The following is a 24,041-nucleotide window of genomic DNA, read 5'->3' as shown; positions in this document are numbered from 1 at the left end:
CAGTTACCTTAGCTTTCTTGGGAACAGGAACAATGGTGGCCCTCTTGAAGCATGTGGGAACAGCAGACTGGGATAAGGATTGATTGAATATGTCCGTAAACACACCAGCCAGCTGGTCTGCGCATGCTCTGAGGACGCGGCTGGGAATGCCGTCTGGGCCTGCAGCCTTGCGAGGGTTAACACGTTTAAATGTTTTACTCACCTCGGCTGCAGTGAAGGAGAGCCCGCAGGTTTTGGTAGGGGGCCGTGTCAGTGGCACTGTATTGTCCTCAAAGCGGGCAAAAAAGTTGTTTAGCCTGTCTGGGAGCAAGACATCCTGGTCCGCGACGGGGCTGGTTTTCTTTTTGTAATCCGTGATTGACTGTAGACCCTGCCACATACCTCTTGTGTCTGAGCTGTTGAATTGCGACTCGATTTTGTCTCTGTACTGGGACTTAGCCTGTTTGATTGCCTTGCGGAGAGAATAGCTACACTGTAGCACATTTGTGTGAACATTTATGTAAATTTGATATTTCAGTATTCTTTTTTTGTACATTTCTAAAAACATGTTTTCACTTTCTCATTATGGGGAATTTTGTGTAGATGGGTGAGGGAAAAATATATTTAATCCATTTTGAATTTAGGCTGCAACAACAAAATGTGGAATAAGTCAAGGGGTATGAATACTTTCTGAAGGCACTGTAGATACACACACACAAATAGTTTTGGTCTTGGATACTGATTGCCTGAATGATGCAAAAATAACTTGTTTACGGTTCTAATTATGTTAGTAAACAGTTTATAATAGCAGTAAGGCACCTCGGGGGTTTGTGGTACATGGCCAATATACCACGGCTAAGGGCTGTGTCCAGGCACTCCGCGTTGCGTCGTACGTAAGAACAGCCCTTATATCCATGGCATTTTGGCCATATACAGGACACATAACCCAACAGTCTTCAGAAACAGTCTTCAGGAAGTATTCACACCCCTCACCTTTTTCCACATTTTGTGGTATTACAGCCACAATTTAAAATGGATTAAATGGAGATTTGTTGACACTGGCCTACGCACAATATCCCATAATATCAAAATGGAATTATGTGTTTTGCAAGTTTTACACATTAATAAAAAATTATATTGTCTTGACTCAATAAGTATTCAATCCCTTTGTTATGGCATGCCTAATCAAGTTCGGGAGTAAATATTTGCTTAACAAGTCACATAATAAGTTGCATGGACTCAATCTGTGTGCAATAATAGTTTAACATGATTTTTGAATGACTACCTCATCTCTGTACACCCCACCTACAATTATCCCTCAGTCGAGCAGTACATTTCAAACACAGATTCAACCACAAAGACCAGGGATGTTTTCCAATGTCTCTCAAAGAAGAGAACCTATTGGTAAAAGGGTAAAACATATATTTTTTTTTAAGCAGACATTGAATATCCCTTTGACCATGGCTAAATTATTCATTACACTTTGGATGGTGTATCATTACACCCAGTCACTACAAAGATACAGGCGTCCTTCCTAACTCAGTTGCCAGAGAGGAAGGAAACCACTCAGGCACAGTGGAGGTGTCATAACACCAATAAAACCTAGCGGTCAAACAGGGAAATGGTTCCAATCGTTTCTTCCGCCATTCATATTTCCCATAGGGGATTTTAGAAACACTTAAAATAAGGGCTGTGTTTCATGTAGGCTTACCCTGGTGAGATGTTTTCATAACCACGTAAATCTCTCTCAGACAAGGTGACTTATTAATATATTTGGCTCTATTTACTCTCAGATTCTAAATGCTAATTATCCTCAAAGTAGACGTCATGCTACACTACAAATCCCTGCAAGCTCCTGCATGTCATCTCTAGCTGACACCGTTGCTAACATGTATTGTGTCAATTTACAGAATTCTCCATTTAAAGAAATGTTGCTAATTAATTCATTAATACATTTGGTAAACAGATAGCTAATCCAGATTCTAACCTTTGCCTCGATTCGGCAGTCTTGTCTAGATCATTATGGTATTTTTTGTTCTTAATGATAGCCACATTAGCATTTCATTTTGGGGAGTAAATACAGGCGAATATATTGATCAAAGTCACCTTGCCCTAGAGAGATTTACACGGTTATGAAAACATCACGTCAGGGTAGGCCTACATGAAACTCAGCCCTTATTTTAAGTGTTTCTAAAAATCCCCTATGGGAAAAATGTATGGTGGAAAAACGATTGGAACCATTTCCCTGTTAGACCACTAGGTTTTATGGGTATTATGACTCATACTGTGGTACTCTATGGTGACTTTAAAACAGAGTTTAATGGTTGTAATAGGAGAAAACTAAGGATGGATCAACAACATTGCAGTTACTCCACAATACTAACCTAATTGACAAAGTGAAAAGCTGTGAATACAAATATTCAAACATGCATCCTGTTTGCAACAAGGCACTAATGTAATAGTGCAAAAAAATATGTCAAAGCAATTAACTTTTTGTCCTGAATACAAAGTGTTATGTTTGGGGCAAATCCAATACATTAGTACTGTGTACCACTCTACAGATTTTCAAGCATAGTGTTGGCTGCATCATGTTATGGGTATACTTGTAATCTCTAAAGACTGGAGAGTTTTTCAGGATAAAAAATAAATGTAATGGGAGCTAAGCACAGGCCAAACCCTAGAGGAAAACCTGGTTCAGTCTGCTTTCCACCAAACCATGGGAGATTAATTCACCTTTCAGCAGGATAATAACCTAAAACACAAGGCAAAATATACAATGGAGTTGCTTACCAAGAAGACAGAGAATGTTCCTTAGTGTCCGAGTTACAGTTTTGACTTAAATCTACTTGAAAATCTATGGCAAGATCTGGAAATGGTTGTCTAGAAATTTGAAAAGAATAATGGGCAGGTGTGGAAACCTCTTAGAGACTTACCCAGAAAGACTCACAGCTGTAATCACTGTGAAAGGTGTTTCTACAAAGTATTGACTCAGGGTTGTGCATACTTACGTAAATTATATTTCTGTATTTCATTTTCAACAACTTTGCAAAGTTGTCTAGAAACATGTTTTCACTTTGTCATTATGATGTATGTGCATAGGATGGGTGAAAAAAAAAAGCACAAATCCATTTGAAATTCAGGCTGTAAAAACAAAATGTAGAATAAGTCAAGGGGTATGAATACTTTCTGAAGGCACTGTACTACAACTCCTTGGGCCTTATTGCTTAAATATACACACATGCTATCAACTCATTAGCAAAATATCTCACACAGCTGAGTTTGGTTGTTGCAGGTGCTTGGGAATAATTTGATGATGATATATCAGGAACAGTTCGCAACTTCCTTTACTTTTAAGACATCCACATTATTACCACAAGTGGCAAATAGACCCATTATTTCTCTACCTTGCCATTTAAATGTACCTCTGCAGGCTAGCGTAGCCACTTGTGTGAAGTTTGTCGCTGATGCTCTCAGCAGGGTTGGGCTGAACACCAGAGTGCTGTCCACTTTGGATAACAACTGCATTTCCTAAGAAAAAAAAGAACAAAACTGCTGTTTGATACAATATAAACTCATGCATGGGTAATACAGAATACATATGAAATAGAGTCCATTTGAGTACTCTGCATGAGTTTGCACAGAAACTTACCTTCACATAAAGTTTCTTTCCTCCTGAATTCAACATACAAATTCCAATTTTTGACTCTCCTGTAGGATACAATTAAGACATAATAGGTTAATGACATGTTATCAACATTAATGACAGAATCAAATAAATACTGTATTGCTGCCCAACAAAACACTGAAAATTGCACTTCGCTCTGTCGCCTGTAGGTGTCACTAGGCACACAAAATGGATGCATCCACATTTAGACAGACGGTCAATAACAAAGCAATCTTCAGGGCTACTTGACATGATTGAGAGCTAATCCTTTTAGGTACTGTGACTATACTCCATGCACATAATCTAAGCGTGTAATGCTGATGCTCTATGATGCCCATTCCAAGGTAGAAGGTAAATGCCTCATCAATCCCATTCATGCATGCCAATCACATCGGTTGTACACAAGACAAAAATTGACTGATATAACTCCTCATATAAGGTCAGATGACTGTGGCAATTAACTTAAAATGATATCTAATGTTACTCACTAGGTGAAAGCGGTGCTACTTTGGTTTGACCTGCACAGTAGCATTAAGTGAAAGGAGGTGATTACATTTACAATATGCCGCGATCATAAAAACTGAGTGCTCTAGCCTACAGCAGCATTGCAGCAGTTTGGTGGGTGAAAGCGCTGAGTTGACACTTCGGGGCTGATTTCCTTGGCTCTGGCAATTCCTTTCAACCTCAGGTTTCTCTGCAAGTGAGACTGTGGATGAAAAGTGCCTGTGCTACCGATCACGCTTCACCTCCATCGATTGCGTTGTATTGGCAAACCAATGAATGACCAACCGTTCACTAGAGGTCACCAAGTTCCCCGTTTTAGTACTGTTTCACAGAAATAAAATGTTCTATCTAATGTTAATTTCCGAAAAGCATTTTAATGTCAAATAATGCATGTTTTCTTTCACACATGAAAAGGTTGACTTTACAGCCATAGTGCATATAGGGCCACTTAATCTGGGTCCGGGAAACAGACCCTAGTGTAAATCTACTATTAGATTAAAATGTAAATGGAGAAAGCCAGGAAAACATCCCTTAGTTGTTTATGATGTAGAGTCAGTGGACAGAAGAACCAGGAAAGAACATCTAATCTCCCATGTCCAAACTGTAAACAAATCTGCATCCCAAATGGCACCCAATTCCCTACATAGTGCACCACTTTTGACCAGAGCCCTATGGGTCCTGGTAAAAAGAAGTGGACTATGTAGGGAATAGGGTGCCATTTGGGACAAAACTTTTGTTAATCTACCATCAATCTATAGGCTACATGCCTGGTGTGATTGGGATCTTCGAGCAGGGAGATGTAGTCCATTCTACACAGTATAGTCTGGTCTTGTGCTAATGGCCCTGTGTATGTAATATGGGGTATGATGGTGATGAGGATACAGGATGAACTTGCACCTATGGGCTGATCGAAGATCAGTTTTGCCGTTTCCCCTTTAATGGTTAAGATGAGAATTTGGGGAAGGACATGTTTGATTCTACAACTAGCTTGGCTCCCGAGAAGCGTAGCGGTCTAAGGCAGGTAGCCTAGTGGTTAGAGCGTTGGGCCAGTAACCGAAAGGTTGCTGGATCAAATCCCCGAGCTGACATGGTAAAAATCAGTCGTTCTGTGCCTGAGTAAGGCAGTTAACCCACTGTTCCCTGGGCACCAAAGACGTGGATGTCGATTATGGCAGCCCCCCGCACCACTTTGATTCAGGGGGGTTGGGTTAAATGCATTAGACACATTTCAGTTGTACAGTTGAACAGTTGAATGCATTCAGTTGTACAACTGACTAGGTGTCACTGCATCTCAGTGCTTGAGGAGTCACTATAGACACTATGGTTCGAATCCAGGCTGTATCACAACCGGCCATGATTGGGAGTCCCATAGGGCGGCGAACAATTGGCCCAGCAACATCCGGGTTTGGCCAGTGTAGGCCATCATTATAAATACAAATTTGTTCTTAACTGACTTGCCTAGTTAAATAAACGTTAAATAAAATACAAAAAATATGCTCAATGGTAAGTGGTAAGACTCCCAAATCCTAATCAGTGTTTCTCCCAGATTTTTCTTTAGGCGGGTGCAGAGGTCCCTAAACCCGCAGAACACCAACATTCTCTATTGAAATCTACCAACATCCTAAAATATTTAAAGTTATTCCTATAGCTCTCATGCCTTACCCCACCTCCACCCCCAAAAACGAGTCCCCTAGTCCCCAACACCCACCGTTGGCGGAGCAGCGGCCCGTCGCTGGGGCAACCAACAGGACCAGGATGTGCTCGATGACGTAGGGCTTGAGCTTGTCCAGGTCAGCGGGACGTTCTGTGTGCTCCGACAGCCTGATCTGGAGGTTGAGTCCCTGCTCCACCCCGGCGGCGTTGTCCTCAACGCTCTGGAAGCACGACCCCTGGGGATACGGCAGGAAAGGCATACCAGTTACGCAGAGGGAGCAAGGAGGGAGAAAGGGGGAGGGGGTTGGTTGAATAGAGCAAAGAGAGAATGAAGAGGCGTGTAGAAGGAGCGATTAGTGGAATGTGGAGAGAGTTTGGGGGGCAAGAAAGGGGGACAGGGTGAGAGACAAATTAGTAAAATTGTGTAAGAAAAGGAAAAGAGGAAGCGATGAAGAGTGGGAGAATACTAAGAGTGTGTGTGCATGCTTGTACACACACACACACACACACACACAGTATATACATAGCCAGCTAGAGGTAAAACTATGGGCATCAACCTGCTTCTCTCCAGTCCCTCTGTACTGTACCTAACCCAACCCACTAAACATCCCTTAACCTGACAAGATCAGCATCTGAGGCATCTGAGCTCGGCGCAAACCAGGCGTTGTCGTCTTAGGAGGAGGAGTGACTCAGGCCTGGACTTAAGAAACAGACAGCTCGCTATCCCTGGCTAGACCCCACAGGGCCTCGGCCTACAATAACAAACACCAAGCCCCTGTGGATACAACAGATACACACAGACTACCGGCCACTTCTTGAAAACGCCATATTAGTACTTATCCCCACTGACCATAGTAGTTGGCTATACTTCACAAACAGATCTGGGACCAGGCTATACCATACTAGTATTATTCACAAGTCATTATGAACAAACATAATGTTGGGTTAGGTTTGGGAGATAGAGTGGTGGGTGGGGCTTGCGTCATGGTGGTAATTGCGCAACCTGTGTTTAGGGAAGCTCCCGGCCAATTAACAGTCTCGTGAGAAAGCAATTATGTGCCTAGCAAGTGGTCTCACTGTCCTTGGGGCTTCTTGAGGAACCAGACTGCAGTCAGATATCACAACACTGCAGCTCACTCAATAGTCCTGTACACAATCTTTCAAACAATTTCATCATGAGCAATGATTCTGCAGTAAACTTTACAGCCACAATTCGCGTAACATAGGTCTTATAACTGACTACAGGAGAATAACCCTTGTGATTATCGTGAAGCCAACAAGACAGTGAGTACACACAGTTAAGGAGTATTCAGCACTCATGTTGACAATAGTTGGAAAAAATAATAAAATAAATAGTAAACGGGCATAAGTGCTATGAAAATGCAAAGCTATTCTTAGTTAGCATGGAATAAGGACTTTGCAATTTAAACGTTTTGCCCTTTAAAACGCAAATAGTTCGTCTCGAAAATATAGTGGTCATACACATGCATATCTGTTGAGTTTGGCATTGTTTAGATTTTTGTCTCGTGTACATTTTTAACTAATGTAAAGCATATTTTGGTCTGTTAAAAATAATAATTATATACAATTTGCATATTGGCGACATTATAGTGAAAAGGGGGCGGTTTTAAAAAGTGATGAGATGCCCAGTACCTGCGGCTGGCTGTATATGCTCTTGGGTAAACTGCACTCCAGCAGTAGCCCCAGGATAGTGATGTTGGAAGAATCGTCCTTTAAAAGCAAAAACAGAGAACAAAGATCCAATGGCAGAAATATACAATCAAGAGGTTGATAACTCAGCCTTCATCCCAATGCTCTTTGATGAGACAAACAGCTTGAAAAGTCATGTTGATTAGACTAAATAAATTAAAGAGACAGTTGAATTAATCCAGATTAAATATAAAAATTACATCCACCACTCTTTTAGATGAAAGTCTAACAGGACTAGTGAATAAATAAATACAGGCATGTGTAGCATAATTAACAAACTAAACAAATTATGTGAGGTTATATTAAGCAAAACATTGGTAACATACAGTTGAAGTCGGAAGTTTACATACACCTCAGCCAAATACATTTCAACTCAGTTTTTCACAATTTCTGACATTTAATCCTAGTAAAAATTCCCTGTCTTAGGTCAGTTAGGATCACCACTTCATTTTAAGAATGTGAAATGTCAGAATAATAGTAGAGAGAATTACTTATTTCAGCTTTTATTTCTTTCATCACATTCCCAGTGGGTCAGAAGTTTACATACACTCAATTAGTATTTTGTAGCATTGCCATTAAATTGTTTAACTTGGGTGAAACGTTTCAGGTAGCCTTCCACAAGCTTCCCACAATAAGTTTGGTGAATTTTGGCCCATTCCTTCTGACAGAGCTGTTGTAACTGAGTCAGGTTTGTAGGCCTCCTTGCTCGAACATGCTTTTTCAGGTCTGCCCACAAATCTTCTATAGGATTGAGGTCAGGGCTTTGTGATGGCCACTCCAATACCTTGACTTTGTTGTCCTTAAGCCATTTTGCCACAACTTTGGAAGTATGCTTGGGGTCTTGTCCATTTGGAAGATCCATTTGCGACAAAGATTTAACTTCCTGACTGATGTCTTGAGATGTTGCTTCAATATATCCACATAATGTTCCTCCCTCATGATGCCATCTATTTTGTGAAGTGCACCAGTCCCTCCTGCAGCAAAGCACCCCCACAACATGATGCTGCCACCCCCGTGCTTCACGGTTGGGATGGTGTTCTTCGGCTTGCAAGCCTCCCCCTTTTTCCTCCAAACATAACGATGGTCATTACGGCCAAACAGTTCTATTTTTGTTTCATAAGACCAGAGGACATTTCTCCAAAAAGTACGATCTTTGTCCCCATGTGCACTTACAAACCGTAGTCTGGCTTTTTTATGTCGGTTTTAGAGCAGTGGCTTCTTCCTTGCTGAGCGGCCTTTCAGGTTGTCGATATAGGACTCGTTTTACGGTGGATATAGATACTTTTGACCCTGTTTCTTCCAGCATCTTCACAAGGTCCTTTGCTGTTGTTCTGGGATTGATTTCCACTTTTCGCAACGAAGTACGTTCATCTATAGGAGAAGGAACGTGTCTCCTTCCTGAGCGGTATGACGGCTGCGTGGTCCCATGGTGTTTGTACTTGCGTACTATTCTTTGTACAGATGAACGTGGTACCTTCAGGCGTTTGGAAATTGCTCCCAAGGATGAACCAGACTTGCAAGGTCTACAATTCATTTTCTGAGAATTAGCCTATCAGAAGCTTCTAAAGCCATGACATCATTTTCTGGAATTTTCCATGCTGTTTAAAGGTACAGTCAACTTAGTGTATGTAAACTTCTGACTCACTGGAATTGTGATACAGTAAATTAAAAGTGAAATAATCTGTCTGTAAACAATTGTTGGAAAAATTACTTGTGTCATGCACAAAGTAGATGTCCTAACCGACTTGCCAAAACTATAGTTTGTCAACAAGAAATTTGTGGAGTGGTTGAAAAACGAGTTTTAATGACTCCAACCTAAGTGTATGTAAACTTCCGACTTCAACTGTACATGAACAGCATAATTGCCATCTCAGTCATTGGACCCTAAGGCCTTTGTGGTTCTGGACTGGGTTGTTCTTTGTGACAACTGTTGATGTAAAAAGGGATTTATAAATTCAAAACGGATTAATTGATTTATTATTATGACCTGTAGGTTATCCCGACTACATGGCAGATCTCTTTGACACTATTATAACACAAGTATTCACTAGTCAAGACCTTAGACTTAGGTAACAGTATTTATACATGACAGTGTATTTGGATTGGTGCATAGTGCATTATTTAATATCAAAAGTGGTGGTGAGCTCAAAGCTACACACAGTGAAATAACAGTTACCTCATCCAATGACTTGGTCAGAGAGGGGGGGAGAAATGGAGAGAAAAAGAGAGCGAGAGAGACATAGAAAGAAAGAAAGAAAGAAAGAAAGAAAGAAAGAAAGAAAGAAAGAAAGAAAGAAAGAGAGAAATAAAGTGACAGAGAGTAAAGAAATAAAGGGAAGAGGGAACTAAATTTGAATCTGGCTGCTAAAGCTCGATCTATATTTAAACCTGTTGATGTGTTCAGCAGCTCAACAGACCATGTTACAGAAACACAAACCACAAACACCATACAGGAACAACTTTACTCTCACAACGCCTGTCTAGTAATAACAAAACCTCTCATAACAGTATATCCAGATCAGTGAAGAAACAATGCTTGTGTCCCAGATGGCACCCAATTCCATTTATAGTGCACTTCTTCACCAAAACCCTATTTTCTATATAGTGCACTGGTCAAAAGTTGTGCACTATATAGGCAATAGGGTGCCATTTATTTAAGACGCAGCCCATATGTTGTCTTGTAAAACTTTAGTTCCGCACGCCATATACTGCCTTCAGTGTTGTAACAGAAGAAGTGTGTTCAAAATAAGTGGTTGAGTATATAAGTAAACCATAATGTCAAATAACAACGACCATCTTGCTTGCCCCCCCCCCAAAAAAAGACAGCCAGGCTGACATTTTGAAACTGCCACCTGCTTCCTGTTGCCGAGGGTAACGTTCCTCCAAAGAAGCCTCGTGCCGCTTTCACTCCTTCCCTTGATGTTTTTAAAAGTGGGTGAGAGTACGTGTGTGATGTGACTGTTTGCATGCTCCTTGTGTTTGTGTGTTTGTTTAGGCACAAGTGTGTGATTCTGTATACACAAATATGAAAGTAATTGATCATGTGTGTGCATGCATGAATGTATATATACCTCGTGTACGTACGTACGCCTCTCATGTAAATGTGTGTTTATGCCTCTGGTTTTTTCGTGTGTGTGTGTGTGTGTGTGTGTGTGTGTGTGTGTGTGTGTGTGTGTGTGTGTGTGTGTTTGTGTGTGTGTGTCTTTATGTGTTGGGTTATCGCTGTATCGAGACTGGCAAATAGGGGAAGTCAGCTGCTGATGGCTATCAGATGTCAGACACAATACAGCAAGGCCTGCACACTGCAGGGCAGAAGGCCATGCTAGCAAATCTTCTACTTGGTGTATGTTGTGGTAAATGTGTTTGTTTGTAGGTATGATGTGAGCCTGGAATGCACCCTCTCTCATTGTGGAGCTAGAGGAGTTAGAGCCCTGTCTATCTTATCTATGAACATAGACATGGCTCTAACTCCTCTAGCTCCACAATGAGATAGGGTGCAGGCCCGGCAGCAGGCTGTTAGCCAGCCTGCCAGTTTAGTGGAGTCTGCCACTAGCATAGCACAGTCAGTGTAGTCAGCTCAGCTTTCTCCATTGAGACCGTGTCTGTGCCTCGATCTAGGTTGGGCAAAACTAAACATGGCGGTGTTTGCCTTAGCAATCTCACTGGAATAAAGACCTCCTCTATTCCTGTCATTATTGAAAGAGATTGTGATATCTCACATCTCAAAATAGTGCTACTTACAGTGCCTTACAAAAGTATTCATCCCCCTTGGCGTTTTTCCTACTTTGTTGCATTACAACCTGTAATTTAAATGGATTACATGTAATTACATGTAATGGGATTACATGTAATGGACATACACAAAATAGTCCAAATTGGTTAAGTGAAATTTAAAAAATAACTTGTTTAAAAAAATTCTAAAAAGAAAACGGAAAAGTGGTGCATGCATATGTATTCACCTTCTTTGCTATGAAGCCCCTAAAGAAGATCTGGTGCAACCAATTACCTTCAGAAGTCACATAATTAGTTAAATAAAGTCCACGTGTGTGTAATCTAAGAGTCACATGATCTCAGTATATATACACCTGTTCTGAAAGGCAAAAATGTCTGCAACACCACTAAGCAAGGGGCACCACCAAGCAAGCGGAACTATGAAGACCAAGGAGCGCCCCAAACAGGTCAGGGACAAAGTTGTGGAGAAGTACAGATCAGGGTTGGGTTATAAAAAAATATCTGAAACTTTGAACATCCACCATTAAATCCATTATTAAAATATTGAAAGAATATGGCACCACAACAAACCTGCCAAGAGAGGGCCGCCCACCAAAACTCACAGACCAGGCAACGAAAGCATTAATCAGAGGCAAAAAATAAACTCTAGATTGGAGTATCTGTCCATAGGAACTTTAAGCCGTACACTTCACAGAGCTGAGCTTTACGGAAGAGTGGCCAGAAAAAAGCCATTGCTTAAAGAAAGAAATAAGCAAACACGTTTGGTGTTCACCAAAAGGCATGTGGAAGACTCCCCAAACATATGGAAGAAAGTACTCTGGTCAGATAAGACTAAAATTGAGCTTTTTGCCCATCAAGGAAAACACTATGTCTGGCGCAAACCCAACACCTCTCATCACCCCGAGAACACCATCCCCACAGTGAAGCATGGTGGTGGCGGCGGCATCATGCTATGGTGATGTTTTTCATCGGCAGGGACTGGGAAACTGGTCAGAATTTAAGGAATGATGAATGGGGCTAAATACAGGGAAATTCTTGAGGGAAATCTGTTTCAGTCTTCCAGAGATTTGAGACTGGGACGGAGGTTCACCTTCCAGCAGGACAATGACCCTAAGCATACTGCTAAAGCAACACTCAAGTGGTTTAAGGGGAAACATTTAAATGTCTTGGAATGGCCTAGTCAAATACCAGACCTCAATCCAATTGAGAATCTGTGGTATGACTTAAAGATTGCTGTACACCAGCGGAACCCATCCAACTTGAAGGAGCTGGAGCAGTTTTGCCTTTAAGAATGGGCAAAAATCCCAGTGGCTAGATGTGCAACGCTTATAGAGACATTCCCCAAGCTGTAATTACTGCAAAAGGTGCCTTTACAAAGTATTGACTTGGGGGGGTGAATAGTTATGCACACTCAAGTTTTCTGTTTTTTTGTGTTACTTCTTGTTTGTTTCACAATAAAAAATATTTTGCATCTTCAAAGTGGTAGGCATGTTGTGTAAATCAAATGATACAACCCCCCCAAAAATCTATTTTAACTCCAGATTGTAAGGCAACAAAATAGGAAAAATGCCAAGGGGGGTGAATACTTTCACAAGCCACTGTAATGTTAGATCCCTCACTTCAAGGCAGTCATAGTCAATGAACTAATCACTGATCATAATCTTGATGTGATTGGCCTGACTGAAACATGGCTTAAGCCTGATGAATTTACTCTGTTAAATGAGGCCTCTCCTTCTGGTTACACTAGTGACTATATCCCCCGCACATCCCGCAAAGGCGGAGGTGTTGCTAACATTTACAATACCAAATTTTAATTTACAAAAAAAAAGATGACTGCGTTTTTGTCTTTTGAGTTTCTAGTCATGAAATCTATGCAGCCTACTCAATCACTTTTTATAGCCACTGTTTACAGGCCTCCTGGGCTGTATACAGCGTTCCTCACCGAGTTCCCTGAATTCCTATCGGACCTTGTAGTCATGGCAGATTCAAATTTTTGGTGACTTTAATATTGACATGGAAAAGTCCACAGACCCACTCCAAAAGGCTTTCGGAGCCATCATCGACTAAGTGGGTTTTGTCCAACATGTCTCAGGGCCTACTCACTGCCACAGTCATACTCTGGACCTAGTTTTGTCACATGGAATAAATATTGTGGATCTTAATGTTTTTCCTCATAATCCTGGACTATCGGACCACCATTTTATTATGTTTGCAATCACAACAAATAAATCTGCTCAGACCCCAACCGAGGCTCATCAAAAGCTGTGCTATAAATTCTTGGGCAACCCAAAGATTCGTAGATGCCCTTCCAGACTCCCTCTACCTACCCAAAGACGTCAGAGTACAACAATCGGTTAACCACCTAACTGAGGAACTAAATGTAACCTTGCGTAATACCCTAGATGCAGTCGCAACCCTAAGAAACTAGCTCCCTGGTATACAGAAAATACCCGAGCCCTGAAGCAAGCTTCCAGAAAATTGGAACAGAAATGGCGCTACACCAAACTGGAAGTCTTCCGATTAGCTTGGAAAGACAGTATCGTGCAGTATCGAAGAGCCCACACTGCTGCGCAATCATCCTATTTTTCCAACTTAATTGAGGAGAATAAGAACAATCCAAAATGTATTTTTGATACTGTTGCAAAGCTAACTAAAAAGCAGCATTCCCCAAGAGAGGATGGCTTTCACTTCAGCAGTGGGAAAGATATCAGTTCGTCTCTGTGGATGGTTTGTCCTCTGACAAATCAACTGTAAATTTCGGTGTTCCTCAAGGTTCTGTTTTAGGACCACTATTGTTTTCACTATATATTTTACCTCTTGGTGATGTCATTCAGAAACATATTGTAACTTTCACTGCTATGAGGATGATACACAGTTGTACATTTCAATGAAACATGGTGAAGGCCCAAAATTGCCCTCCCTGGTAGTCTGTGTTTCAGACATAAGGAAGTGGATGGCGGCAAATGTTTTAATTTTAAACTCGGACAAAACAAAGATGCTTGTTCTAGGTCCCAAGAAACAAAGAGATCTTCTGTTGGATCAAACAATTAATAAAACTGTGAAGGACATTGGCGTTACTCTGGACCATGATCTCTCTTTTGACGAACATATCAAGACATATCAAGGACAGCTTTTTAACATTGCATAAATCTGAAACTTTGTCCAAAAATTATGCTGAAAAATTCATCCACGCTTTTGTCACTTCTAGATTAGACTACTGCAATGCTCTACTTTAGAGCTACCCGGATAAAGCACTAAATAAACTTCAGTTAGTGCTAAGCACGGCTGCTCGAATCTTGAATAGAACCAAAAAAAATGTATCATATTACTCCAGTGCTAGCCTCTCTACACTGGCTTCCTGTTAAGGCTAGGGCTGATTTCAAGGTTTTACTGCTAACCTACAAAGTTTACATGGGCTTGCTCCTACCTATCTTATCGATTTGGTTGTGCCGTACATACCTACACGTACGCTACGATCACAAGACGCAGGCCTCCTTACTGTCCCTAGAATTTCTAAGCAAACAGATGGAGGCAGGGCTTTCTCCTATAGAGCTCCATTTTCATGGAATGTTTTGCCTATACATGTTAGAGACAAAGACTCGGTCTCGACCTTTAAGTCTTTATTGAAGACTCATCTCTTCAGTAGGTCCTATGATTGAGTGTAGACTGGCCCAGGGGTGTGAAGGTGAATGGAAAAGCACTGGTGCGACGAACTGCCCTTGCTGTCTCTGTCTGGCCGGTTCCCCTCTCTCCACTGGGATTCTCTGCCTCTAACCCTATTACGGGAGCTGAGTCACTGGCTTACTGGTGCTCTTCCATGCCGTCCCTAGCAGGGGTGCGTCACTTGAGTGGGTTGAGTCGCTGATGTCGTCTTCCTGTCCGGGTTGGCACCCCCCTCGGGTTCGTGCCGTGGGATGATCTTCGTAGGCTATACTCCACCTTGTCTCGGGGTACTAAGTTGGTGGTTTGAAGATATCCCTCTAGTGGTGTGGGGGCTGTGCTTTGGCAAAGTGGGTGGGGTTATATCCTGCCTGGCTGGACAGGGCCACAGTGTCTCCCAACCCCTCCTGTCTCAGCCTCCAGTAATTATGCTGCAATAGTTTATGTGTCGGAGGGTTAGGGTTAGTCTGTTATATCTGGAGTATTTATCCTGTCTTATCCGGTGTCCTGTGCGAATTTAAGTGTTCTCTCTCTCTCTTTTCTCTCTTCTCTCGATGGACCTGAGCCCTAGGACCATGCCTCAGAACTACCTGACCTGATGACTCCTTGCTGTCCCCAGTCCACTTGGTCATGCTGCTGCTCCAGTTTCAACTGTTCCATAGCCGCAGGCTGTCTCTAACTCTGAATGATCGGCTATGAAAAGCCAACTGACATTTAATCCTGAGGTGCTGACCTGTTGCACCCTCTACAACCACTGAGTATTATTATTTGACCCTGCTGGTCATCTATGAACGTTTGAACATCTTAGCCATGTACTGTTATAATCTCCACCCGGCACAGCCAGAAGAGGACTGGCCACCACTCAGAGCCTGGTTCCTCTCTAGGTTTCTTCCTAGGATCCTGCCTTTCTAGGGAGTTTTTCCTAGCCACCGTGCTTCTACATCTGCATTGCTTGCTGTTTGGGGTTTTAGACTGGGTTTCTGTATAGCACTTGGTGACATCGGCTGATGTAAAAAGGGCTTTATAAATATATGTTATTGAAATTTGATTGATATGTGTGTGTGACGTTATGGTACATGTTGTGGTAAACATATCTATCCTGTTGCCACGTGTTGTCTGTTGACTTTCTTGTCCAGGAACAATTGCCTGTTGGAAAATAAATAAAGTGTATTGAGTTGAATGGAATGGACGTACCTGAGTTTGGCTCAGCTTGATGCTCTGGATGTGGGGGAATATGAGGACGCTGTCCTTCCTATAGACCCCCTTTAAAGAGCCCCGGTGGACGCCCAAACCCAAAACCTGAGTGAAAGGACATCACTGTTAAAGGGACCGTTCATATAAATTACAAAAATTACTTATTTTACCTTGAGAGATATTTAATGTGTCAGAAGAGAGAGCAATTCAAAAGTGGAGTTTTGTTTACTTGGCCATTGTAAAGGGACTGATTAGACCACAGAATATTAAATCACAAAACAAAGAATGTGAATGAATCCAAGGTAGCATGCTAATATTGCTTATGCTAATAGAGGCCATGAAGTAGTACAACCCTAGAGAGTGGATCATCTTAATATCACAATACCCATAGCATAGCTTTAATGGAAACATAAGTCATTTAATGATTGGGTGAACTAAATTGTGCCTTTTCACTGGTAAACAGTATATATTTAGGCATATATCTCCCTACCAAGAACCATGCCTAATTAACAATTTTTTTAACCTTTTTTTTTTTTACCCCCTTTTTCTCCCAAATTTCGTGGTACCCAATTGTTAGTAGTTACTGTCTTGTCTCCTCGCTACAACTCCCGTACGGGCTCGGGAGAGACGAAGGTCGAAAGCCATGCGTCCTCCGAAACACAACCCAACCAAGCCGCACTGCTTCTTAACACAGCGCGCATCCATCCCGGAAGCCAGCGGAGGAGGAAACACCGTACACCTAGCGACCTGGTCAGCGCGCACTACGCCCGGCCTCAGACCACTGCGCCAACCGGGAGTCCCTCTTAACACCCATCTGCTTTGATGCGTCTTCAAAGGTCAGGGGTCAAGGGTGCCAAATATCACATCATAGCCGTTACTTCCTGTGTTGCAAAACAACATGCCTTCCACCAGGCACACAATGTTCTTTTTTAGTCCATATTAAAACAAACCCCTGGTTGTGGGTCAGGGCATACGTCCCAAATAGAACCCTAGTCTATAGTGCACTACTTTTGACCAGAGTCATGTGTGCACTGGTGAAAAGTAGTGCATTAAATAGGGAGCCGTTTGCGAAGCAGACCGGGGAGTGTTAGTATCATATGCTCGTATAACTACTGACCTGGTAAGAGAGCACCCCGTGGGCCGATGTGTTTATAAATAATGAGTTTTCTATGATGCCCTCCTCCGTCGGGAGGAAGACGAGTTTAAATGAAGCCTTCCCTCGGGGTGGGATTACCTGAAAGCAGAGAAAACACGGGGTCAGTGTTCACCGAAGGCAACGACTACGTTACAATGTCCATACTAGCATGACTTCATACATGACTTCACTCTCAGTGGTATGCTGGTGAGCCACACAACTTCCAACACTTTATATATATTTGTTCTTAAGTCAGTTACGAACAATTCTTATCTACAATGACGGCCTACCCCGGCCAAACTCGGATGACGCTGGGCATATTGTGTGCCGCCCTATGGGACTGCCAATCACAGCCGGATGTGATACAGCCTAGATTCGAACCAGGAACTGTAGTGACACCTCTTGCACTGAGATGCAGTGCCTTAGACCGCTGCCCCACTCGGTAGCGCAGAGCTCAGCATATTGAAGAATCATGCTGAGAATGAGGCCTTGTGTGAATGAATCGTGGGTTAATTTCAACGTGAAATCGATAGGACAAAATGTGATATGCAATGATGTAACATGCACTGTTGTCAGAGTGTGATGCAACGCTGTTGTGCTTGGTATACTTTCTAAGCAGAGCAGGGAAATTCTGTGGGTTTCAATGGCAGTTTGAGAGTTTAAATAGCTGTACTGGTGGCCCAAGGGACTGACATGAGAAAGAGGGGGGAGCAGAGAGAAGTAGATGAAGAGAGAGCAGAGAAAAACAGTGTGAGAGAGAAAAGGAGAGAGAGAGAGCGCGAGGGAGAGAAACAAACAGAGAGAAAGAGGAGAGGGAAGCGAAATAGAGATTGTAGGGAGAAGTTGGATGAACGTGGGTGTGGTTGAGTGAGAGAGGGAGGGAGTGTCCGAGTGAAGGAAGGACACACACACACACTCACCCTTCTGTGGAACGAAGGCATGTGAACATTTCTGCTGGATGTAAACATTGACAGCAGTGTCACTGGGAGTTCCTGGCTGGGGTTGTGTATGTATATGGTTTCAGCTCTTGGCAGCCCCAGTGGCCTACAGAGAGAGAGATAGAAATGGAGAGAGATGGACATAACAAGCACCGCTCATTGTTCTATCCAGGCATTGTAAACATCAAGCTTTACTGAACAAAAATATAAAAGCAACATGCAACAATTTGAAGGGGCATGGATCAGAAAACCAGTCAGTATCTGGTGTGACCACCATTTGCCTCATGCAGTGAGACACATCTCCTTCGCATAGAGCTGATCAGGCTGTTGATGGTGGCCTGCGCAATGTTGCGCCAATCCTCTCCTGTGAAGTTACTGGATATTGGCTGGAACTAGAACAGAGCATTCCAAACATGCTCAATGGTTGACATGTCTGGTGAGTATGCAGACCATAGAAGAACTGGGACATTTTTAGCTTCCAAGAATTGTGTACAGATTCTTGCGACATGGGGCCGTGCGTTATCATGCTGAAACATGAGGGGATGGCGGTGGATGAATGGCACGACAATGGACCTCGTCATGGCATCTCTGTGCATTGAAATTGCTATCGATAAAATGCAAATTGTGTTCATTGTCCGTAGCTTATGCCTGCCCATACCATAACCTCCCCGTCACCAACGTTGACATCAGCAAACCGCTCGCCCACACATGTGGTTTACGGTTGTGAGAACGGTTGGACGTCCTGCCAAATTCTCTAAAACGGCGTTGGAGGCGGCTTATGGTAGAGAAATGAACATTCAATTATCTGGCAAAAGCTCTGGCGGACATTCCTGAAGTCAGCATGCCAATTGCACGCTCCCTCAAAAAAAGACATCGGTGGCATTGTGTTGTGTGACAAAGCTGCACATTTTAGAGTATATTTTATTATCCCAAGCACAAGGTGCACCTGTTTAATGATCATGCTGTTTAATCAGTGTAAAATACTTTCTAGCATTCGGACATCGACAAAGTAATATTTCTAAACTACTATGAAACAAACTCTTGTTTAAGTACAATTTAGACATTTGCAGTTTTACCATGATTGCATTCTAGTTACCACTGTAGTTAGAGTAATTTCAGGGCATAACTGTGCGACTCAATGCAAAGTGTTTCCGGTTGTGTCAACATTGACAGCATCAACACTTGCGCATGAGATAGAACTGACCCTTAATAGAAATGTTTCCTCTAGGTAGGATCAGCTTACCCTCCTCCAATTCCAACCTTAACCATTAGTGGGAGAAATTCAAAATTGACTCAAGATCAGCGTCTAAGGGCAACTTCACCCTACAGCATTTTGCTGATGTCAAGTTAGCACTTCCTGGAAACGAGGCAGGCACTTTTGCTCATCTGACACTTCTCTGGGGCCGACATCAAAGGAGTTCAGATCAACCAAAAAAACAAAGCGAGCGCAGGCTGGTGTTAAAAGGTCTATGGTGACCTTTGGAGCTACGCTTAGCGCTCTCTGTTTAGCCTTTTAAGATTTTGATGTGTTTGTAATAAAAAGGGGGACCAGCAACATAGGCCGGAGTCACCACAGTTCTGTAAATGTCACTCTTAAAGGATGGGTTTGCAGATAAAAAAGTAGATAGCTGCAGGTGCAAGCTTTCCTCAGACTAGTGTCATCATAATAACCACAAGCAAGAAAAATATATACGTGATAGTAACTTTTAGAGCTACTGTACAATGTGAAGTCATTGGATAGGTCAAACTCAATTTCCTAACGTGATTAAGTTAAACAGATACAGTTGAAGTCGGAAGTTTACATACACTTAGGTTGGAGTCATTAAAACTGGTTTTTCAACAACTCCACAAATGTCTTGTTAACAAACTATAGTTTTGGCAAGTCGGTTAGGACATCTACTTTGTGCATGATACAAGTAATCTATCCAACAATTGTTTACAGACAGATTATTTCACTTATAAATCACTGTATAACAAGTCCAGTGGGTCAGAATTTTACATACACTAAGTTGACTGTGCCTTTAAACAGCTTGGAAAATTCCAGAAAATGATGTCATGGCTTTAGAAGCTTCTGATAGGCTAATTGACATAATTTGAGTCAATTGGAGGTGTACCTGTGGATGTATTTCAAGGCCTACCTTCAAACTCAGTGCCTCTTTGCTTGACATCATGGGAAAATCAAAAGAAAATCAGCCAAGACCTCAGAATTGTTTTTTGCAGACCTCCGCAAGTCTGATTCATCCTTGGGAGAAATTTCCAAACGCCTGAAGGTACCACGTTCATCTGTACAAACAATAGTACGCCACTATAAACACCATGGGACCACGCAGCCATCATACCGCTCAGGAAGGAGACGCGTTCTGTCTCCTAGAGATTAACGTATTTTGGTGCGAAAAGTGCAAATCAATCCCAGAACAACAGCAAAGGACATTGTGAAGATGCTGGAGGAAACAGGTACAAAATGATCTATATTCACAGTAAAACGAGTCCTATATCGACATAACCTGAAAGTCCTCTCAGCAAGGAAGAAGCCACTGTTCCAAAACCGCCATAAAAAAGCCAGACTACGGTTTGCAACTGCACATGGGGGACAAAGATCGTACTTTTTGGAGAAATGTCCTCTGGTCTCATGGAACAAAATAGAACTGTTTGGCCATAATGACCATTGTTATGTTTGGAGGAAAAAGGGGGATGCTTGCAAGCCGAAGAACACCATCCCAACCGTGAAGCACGGGGGTGGCAGCATCATGTTGTGGGGGTGCTTTGCTGCAGGAGGGACTGGTGCACTTCACAAGATAGATGGCATTATGAGGAAGGAAAAATATGTGGATATATTGAAGCAACATCTCAAGACATCAGTCAGGAAGTTAAAAGCTTCGTCGCAAATGGGTCTTCCAAATGGGCAATGACCCCAAGCATACTTCCAAAGTTGTGGCAAAATGGCTTAAGGACAACAAAGTCAAGGTATTGGCGTGGCCATTACAAAGCCCTGACCTCAATCCTATAGAACATTTGTGGGCAGAAGTGAAAAAGTGTGTGCGAGCAAGGAGGCCTACAAACCTGACTCAGTTACACCAGCTCTGTCAGGAGGAATGGGCCAAAATTCACCAAACTTATTGTGGGAAGCTTGTGGAAGGCTACCTGAAACGTTGGACCCAAGTTAAACAATTTAAAGTCAATGCTACAAAATACTAATTGAGTGTATGTAAACTTCTGACCCACTGGGAATGTGATGAAAGAAATAAAAGCTGAAATAAATTATTCTCCCTACTATTATTCTGACATTTCACAATCTTAAAATAAAGTGGTGATCCTAAATGACCTAAAACAGTTTTTTTTATTACTAGGATTACATGTCAGAAATTGTGAAAAACTGAGTTGAAATGTATTTGGCTAAGGTGTATGTAAACTTCTGACTTCAACTGTAGATGTATTTTAGCCTATTTTATAATACATACATTTGATATAATCTACGTTTCCTCAAATCAATGCTGACGGCAATGACAAAAATTCCATCCACTTTATGCGAAGCTACTGCCCGTCCTATCCACTCATAACACATGACTGGGGACCTGCATTGTAGTGGGGACAGGGGGCTTGTTGTGTGTTTAAACTACGGGATGACAGTAAATACTGCGAAAGTAGTGCACTACACATAGTGAATAGTGTGTCCATATGGCTCTGGTACTATATAGGGAAGAGGGTGACATTTAGGACAAAACTTCAGTCAATAAGGGTCTCTTTGGGCATGCCTGGGTGCCTCTGCACTGCCTGGCAAACAGAGAGAGAGCAGGGTGTGCTAACGTTGCATATCAACACTGTATATTGCCATTGCTGAAATGACTGGGCCGTTGGGTTAGCCTAGTTAGCGAGAGACTAGCAAGGCTAGTGGGCAGGGATGAGGTTGAGTTTAACACTTTGCGCTGGTGTGCTTGCGTTATGTTATGCCTGCTTTGCTTGATGCCACTGTCGCAAAACAAGGGCGTGGGATTTAAATGTTTAAACGCTTCAGTCATATAGCAACCGTTGTCTGTAGCAATAAGGTATGGGCGAGGATACATCCTAGGTCGGACCTAGTGTTTCCTAGTTTGTTGGATTCATTATAATCTACACCGAAAGGTTGGGAATGGGGTATTTCTCAGATTTAGAAACAGAACTAATTAACGAATAGATATCTTGGATACTTGGACCAATAGATAAAGAAAAGGGAAATAAACGTAGACCTTGGGGCATTTTTTTTTGAATATGGCTCAAAAGAATGAATAAAATGTCATAGGATACATTTTTTCAGCTGCAAATTGTAGCAGTGGGGACGGCCATCCATGCACAACAAAGAGTCTCGCTATTCTGGTGGTTGTTTTGGGAGCAATGAGGCAAACAGCAGAGTTCTAAACCTTTCCCCTTGGGTCTGACCCTCTCTCTTATTCAGTCTCGCGCTGATGGGAAGAGAGCTGAGATGCTCACAGTCGTCGCTTGTCTGTTCCTTTGGCTTCTTCTGCATTTAAAAGGCCCCTCCGCTTTATAGAGAGCTTTTCCACTTGTACGGCTTTTTATCATCACTTTCTATAGCTGTGCTTCTTCTTGGGGGCTTCCGGTGACATAATCCCGACAAGGTTAGGTAAAGGTTACAGATATTTTGTGGATTTTGTCTTACGATGCTATTCTAAATGCTTTTTCCACATTACTCTTATAACTGTCGGATTGTGATTTGGAGTCGGTGTCTTTTGCACCCATGTGTACGTCTAAAATGAGGTGGTTGGTTATAGTAGCTCCAAACACAGGATTTATCATTGTCTTTACATCGGCTTATGTTAATGAATCCTTTTCTATGAAACCAGGAAGTGAGAGAAAAACTCACTGTGTCCCAAACTCCAGCGATGGTGGCTGGAAGCGCAGCGGCCTTCCATTCTCCGGCACGTAGAACGAGGAGCTGGCGAAAGAAAGACAAAAAGAGAAGAACACATTTATGTACACGTACACCTTTCAACTCAATGAGTTCCAATGGGACCTTATCATTCGAAACAAGTGAGCGCTTGGGCGACTTGGCAAAACGTTGACTCTCCTGCCTAACAATGCAGCCAGAGTGGTGGCGAAATTCAGAATCCTCTGTGAGACACTTGAGCATGCTACTCATAAAAAAAAAATATTGCACTTTTTTCCCCATTGCAAAACATTTTAGAAAGTTTTTCGTTGCTGTAATGAACATGCCCCTGCATGGCACTACAGGTGAACGTCGATGCACGCAGCAAAACAACGAAGCCAATCTCCGGGGACACCGCTACAACAGAAAGTGGTAGTTTCTAATTCTGAGCTCAATAAGAATAGCTCTCGGGACGTCAGATATCACACACATCTACTTCAGTTTCATATCTGAAACTCTAAACTATCAGAGGTCTGAATCCAATGTTGTCAAGGAGACTTCAATGTTGTAAAATTGGCAGGTGTATAGCATATTCGTTATGCATCTTATTTATCAAACATAAATCGATAGTTACATATATTATATTTGATATCGTATTGACGATGTCGCAATATTATTTTTTCGCAAGTTTGCTGTCACTGCACAAAAACACCATTATTTTTCCTTCATAGCTTGTTCCAAATATCTCTAATGTGATTGTTACGCAACAGGACAGTTAACACGCGCTACCTGCTACTTATCTATAGGCTATGTTTCAACTTGTCAATTTCCAATTATTTTCTAACAAGTTGTATTTTCTAACAGTTTGAATTGAAGTGTGTTCCGCCTCCTCATTAATTCACACAGAAGATTTCAGTGTTGTGGACAATTTATGTTTAAGACTTTACTGAGCTGGATAAACTTACCTCTTCGAGGACAGCCCTACCCCATTTCTTCCGCACATCAAGTATG

General features: G+C 42.1%; 1 protein-coding gene across 1 annotated transcript in view; it reads right to left on the bottom strand.

Annotated features, from left to right (window-relative positions):
- Nucleotides 1–24,041, bottom strand: part of LOC129841526 (transmembrane protein 131-like) — a 122,576-nt gene that overhangs the window by 37,730 nt on the left and 60,805 nt on the right. Inside the window, exons 4-11 of the mRNA XM_055909832.1 lie at nucleotides 23,028–23,099; nucleotides 18,152–18,275; nucleotides 17,214–17,330; nucleotides 16,097–16,201; nucleotides 7,454–7,531; nucleotides 5,856–6,036; nucleotides 3,629–3,687; nucleotides 3,402–3,507 (exon numbers count right to left, since the gene is read on the bottom strand). Coding sequence (XP_055765807.1) covers nucleotides 3,402–3,507; nucleotides 3,629–3,687; nucleotides 5,856–6,036; nucleotides 7,454–7,531; nucleotides 16,097–16,201; nucleotides 17,214–17,330; nucleotides 18,152–18,275; nucleotides 23,028–23,099 — 842 coding nt within the window. The remainder of the gene's footprint in view (nucleotides 1–3,401; nucleotides 3,508–3,628; nucleotides 3,688–5,855; nucleotides 6,037–7,453; nucleotides 7,532–16,096; nucleotides 16,202–17,213; nucleotides 17,331–18,151; nucleotides 18,276–23,027; nucleotides 23,100–24,041) is intronic.

The sequence above is a fragment of the Salvelinus fontinalis genome, chromosome 42 (genome assembly GCF_029448725.1).
Source record: "Salvelinus fontinalis isolate EN_2023a chromosome 42, ASM2944872v1, whole genome shotgun sequence".
Lineage (NCBI taxonomy): Eukaryota > Metazoa > Chordata > Actinopteri > Salmoniformes > Salmonidae > Salvelinus > Salvelinus fontinalis.
This window is presented reverse-complemented; position numbering and strand designations above follow the sequence as displayed.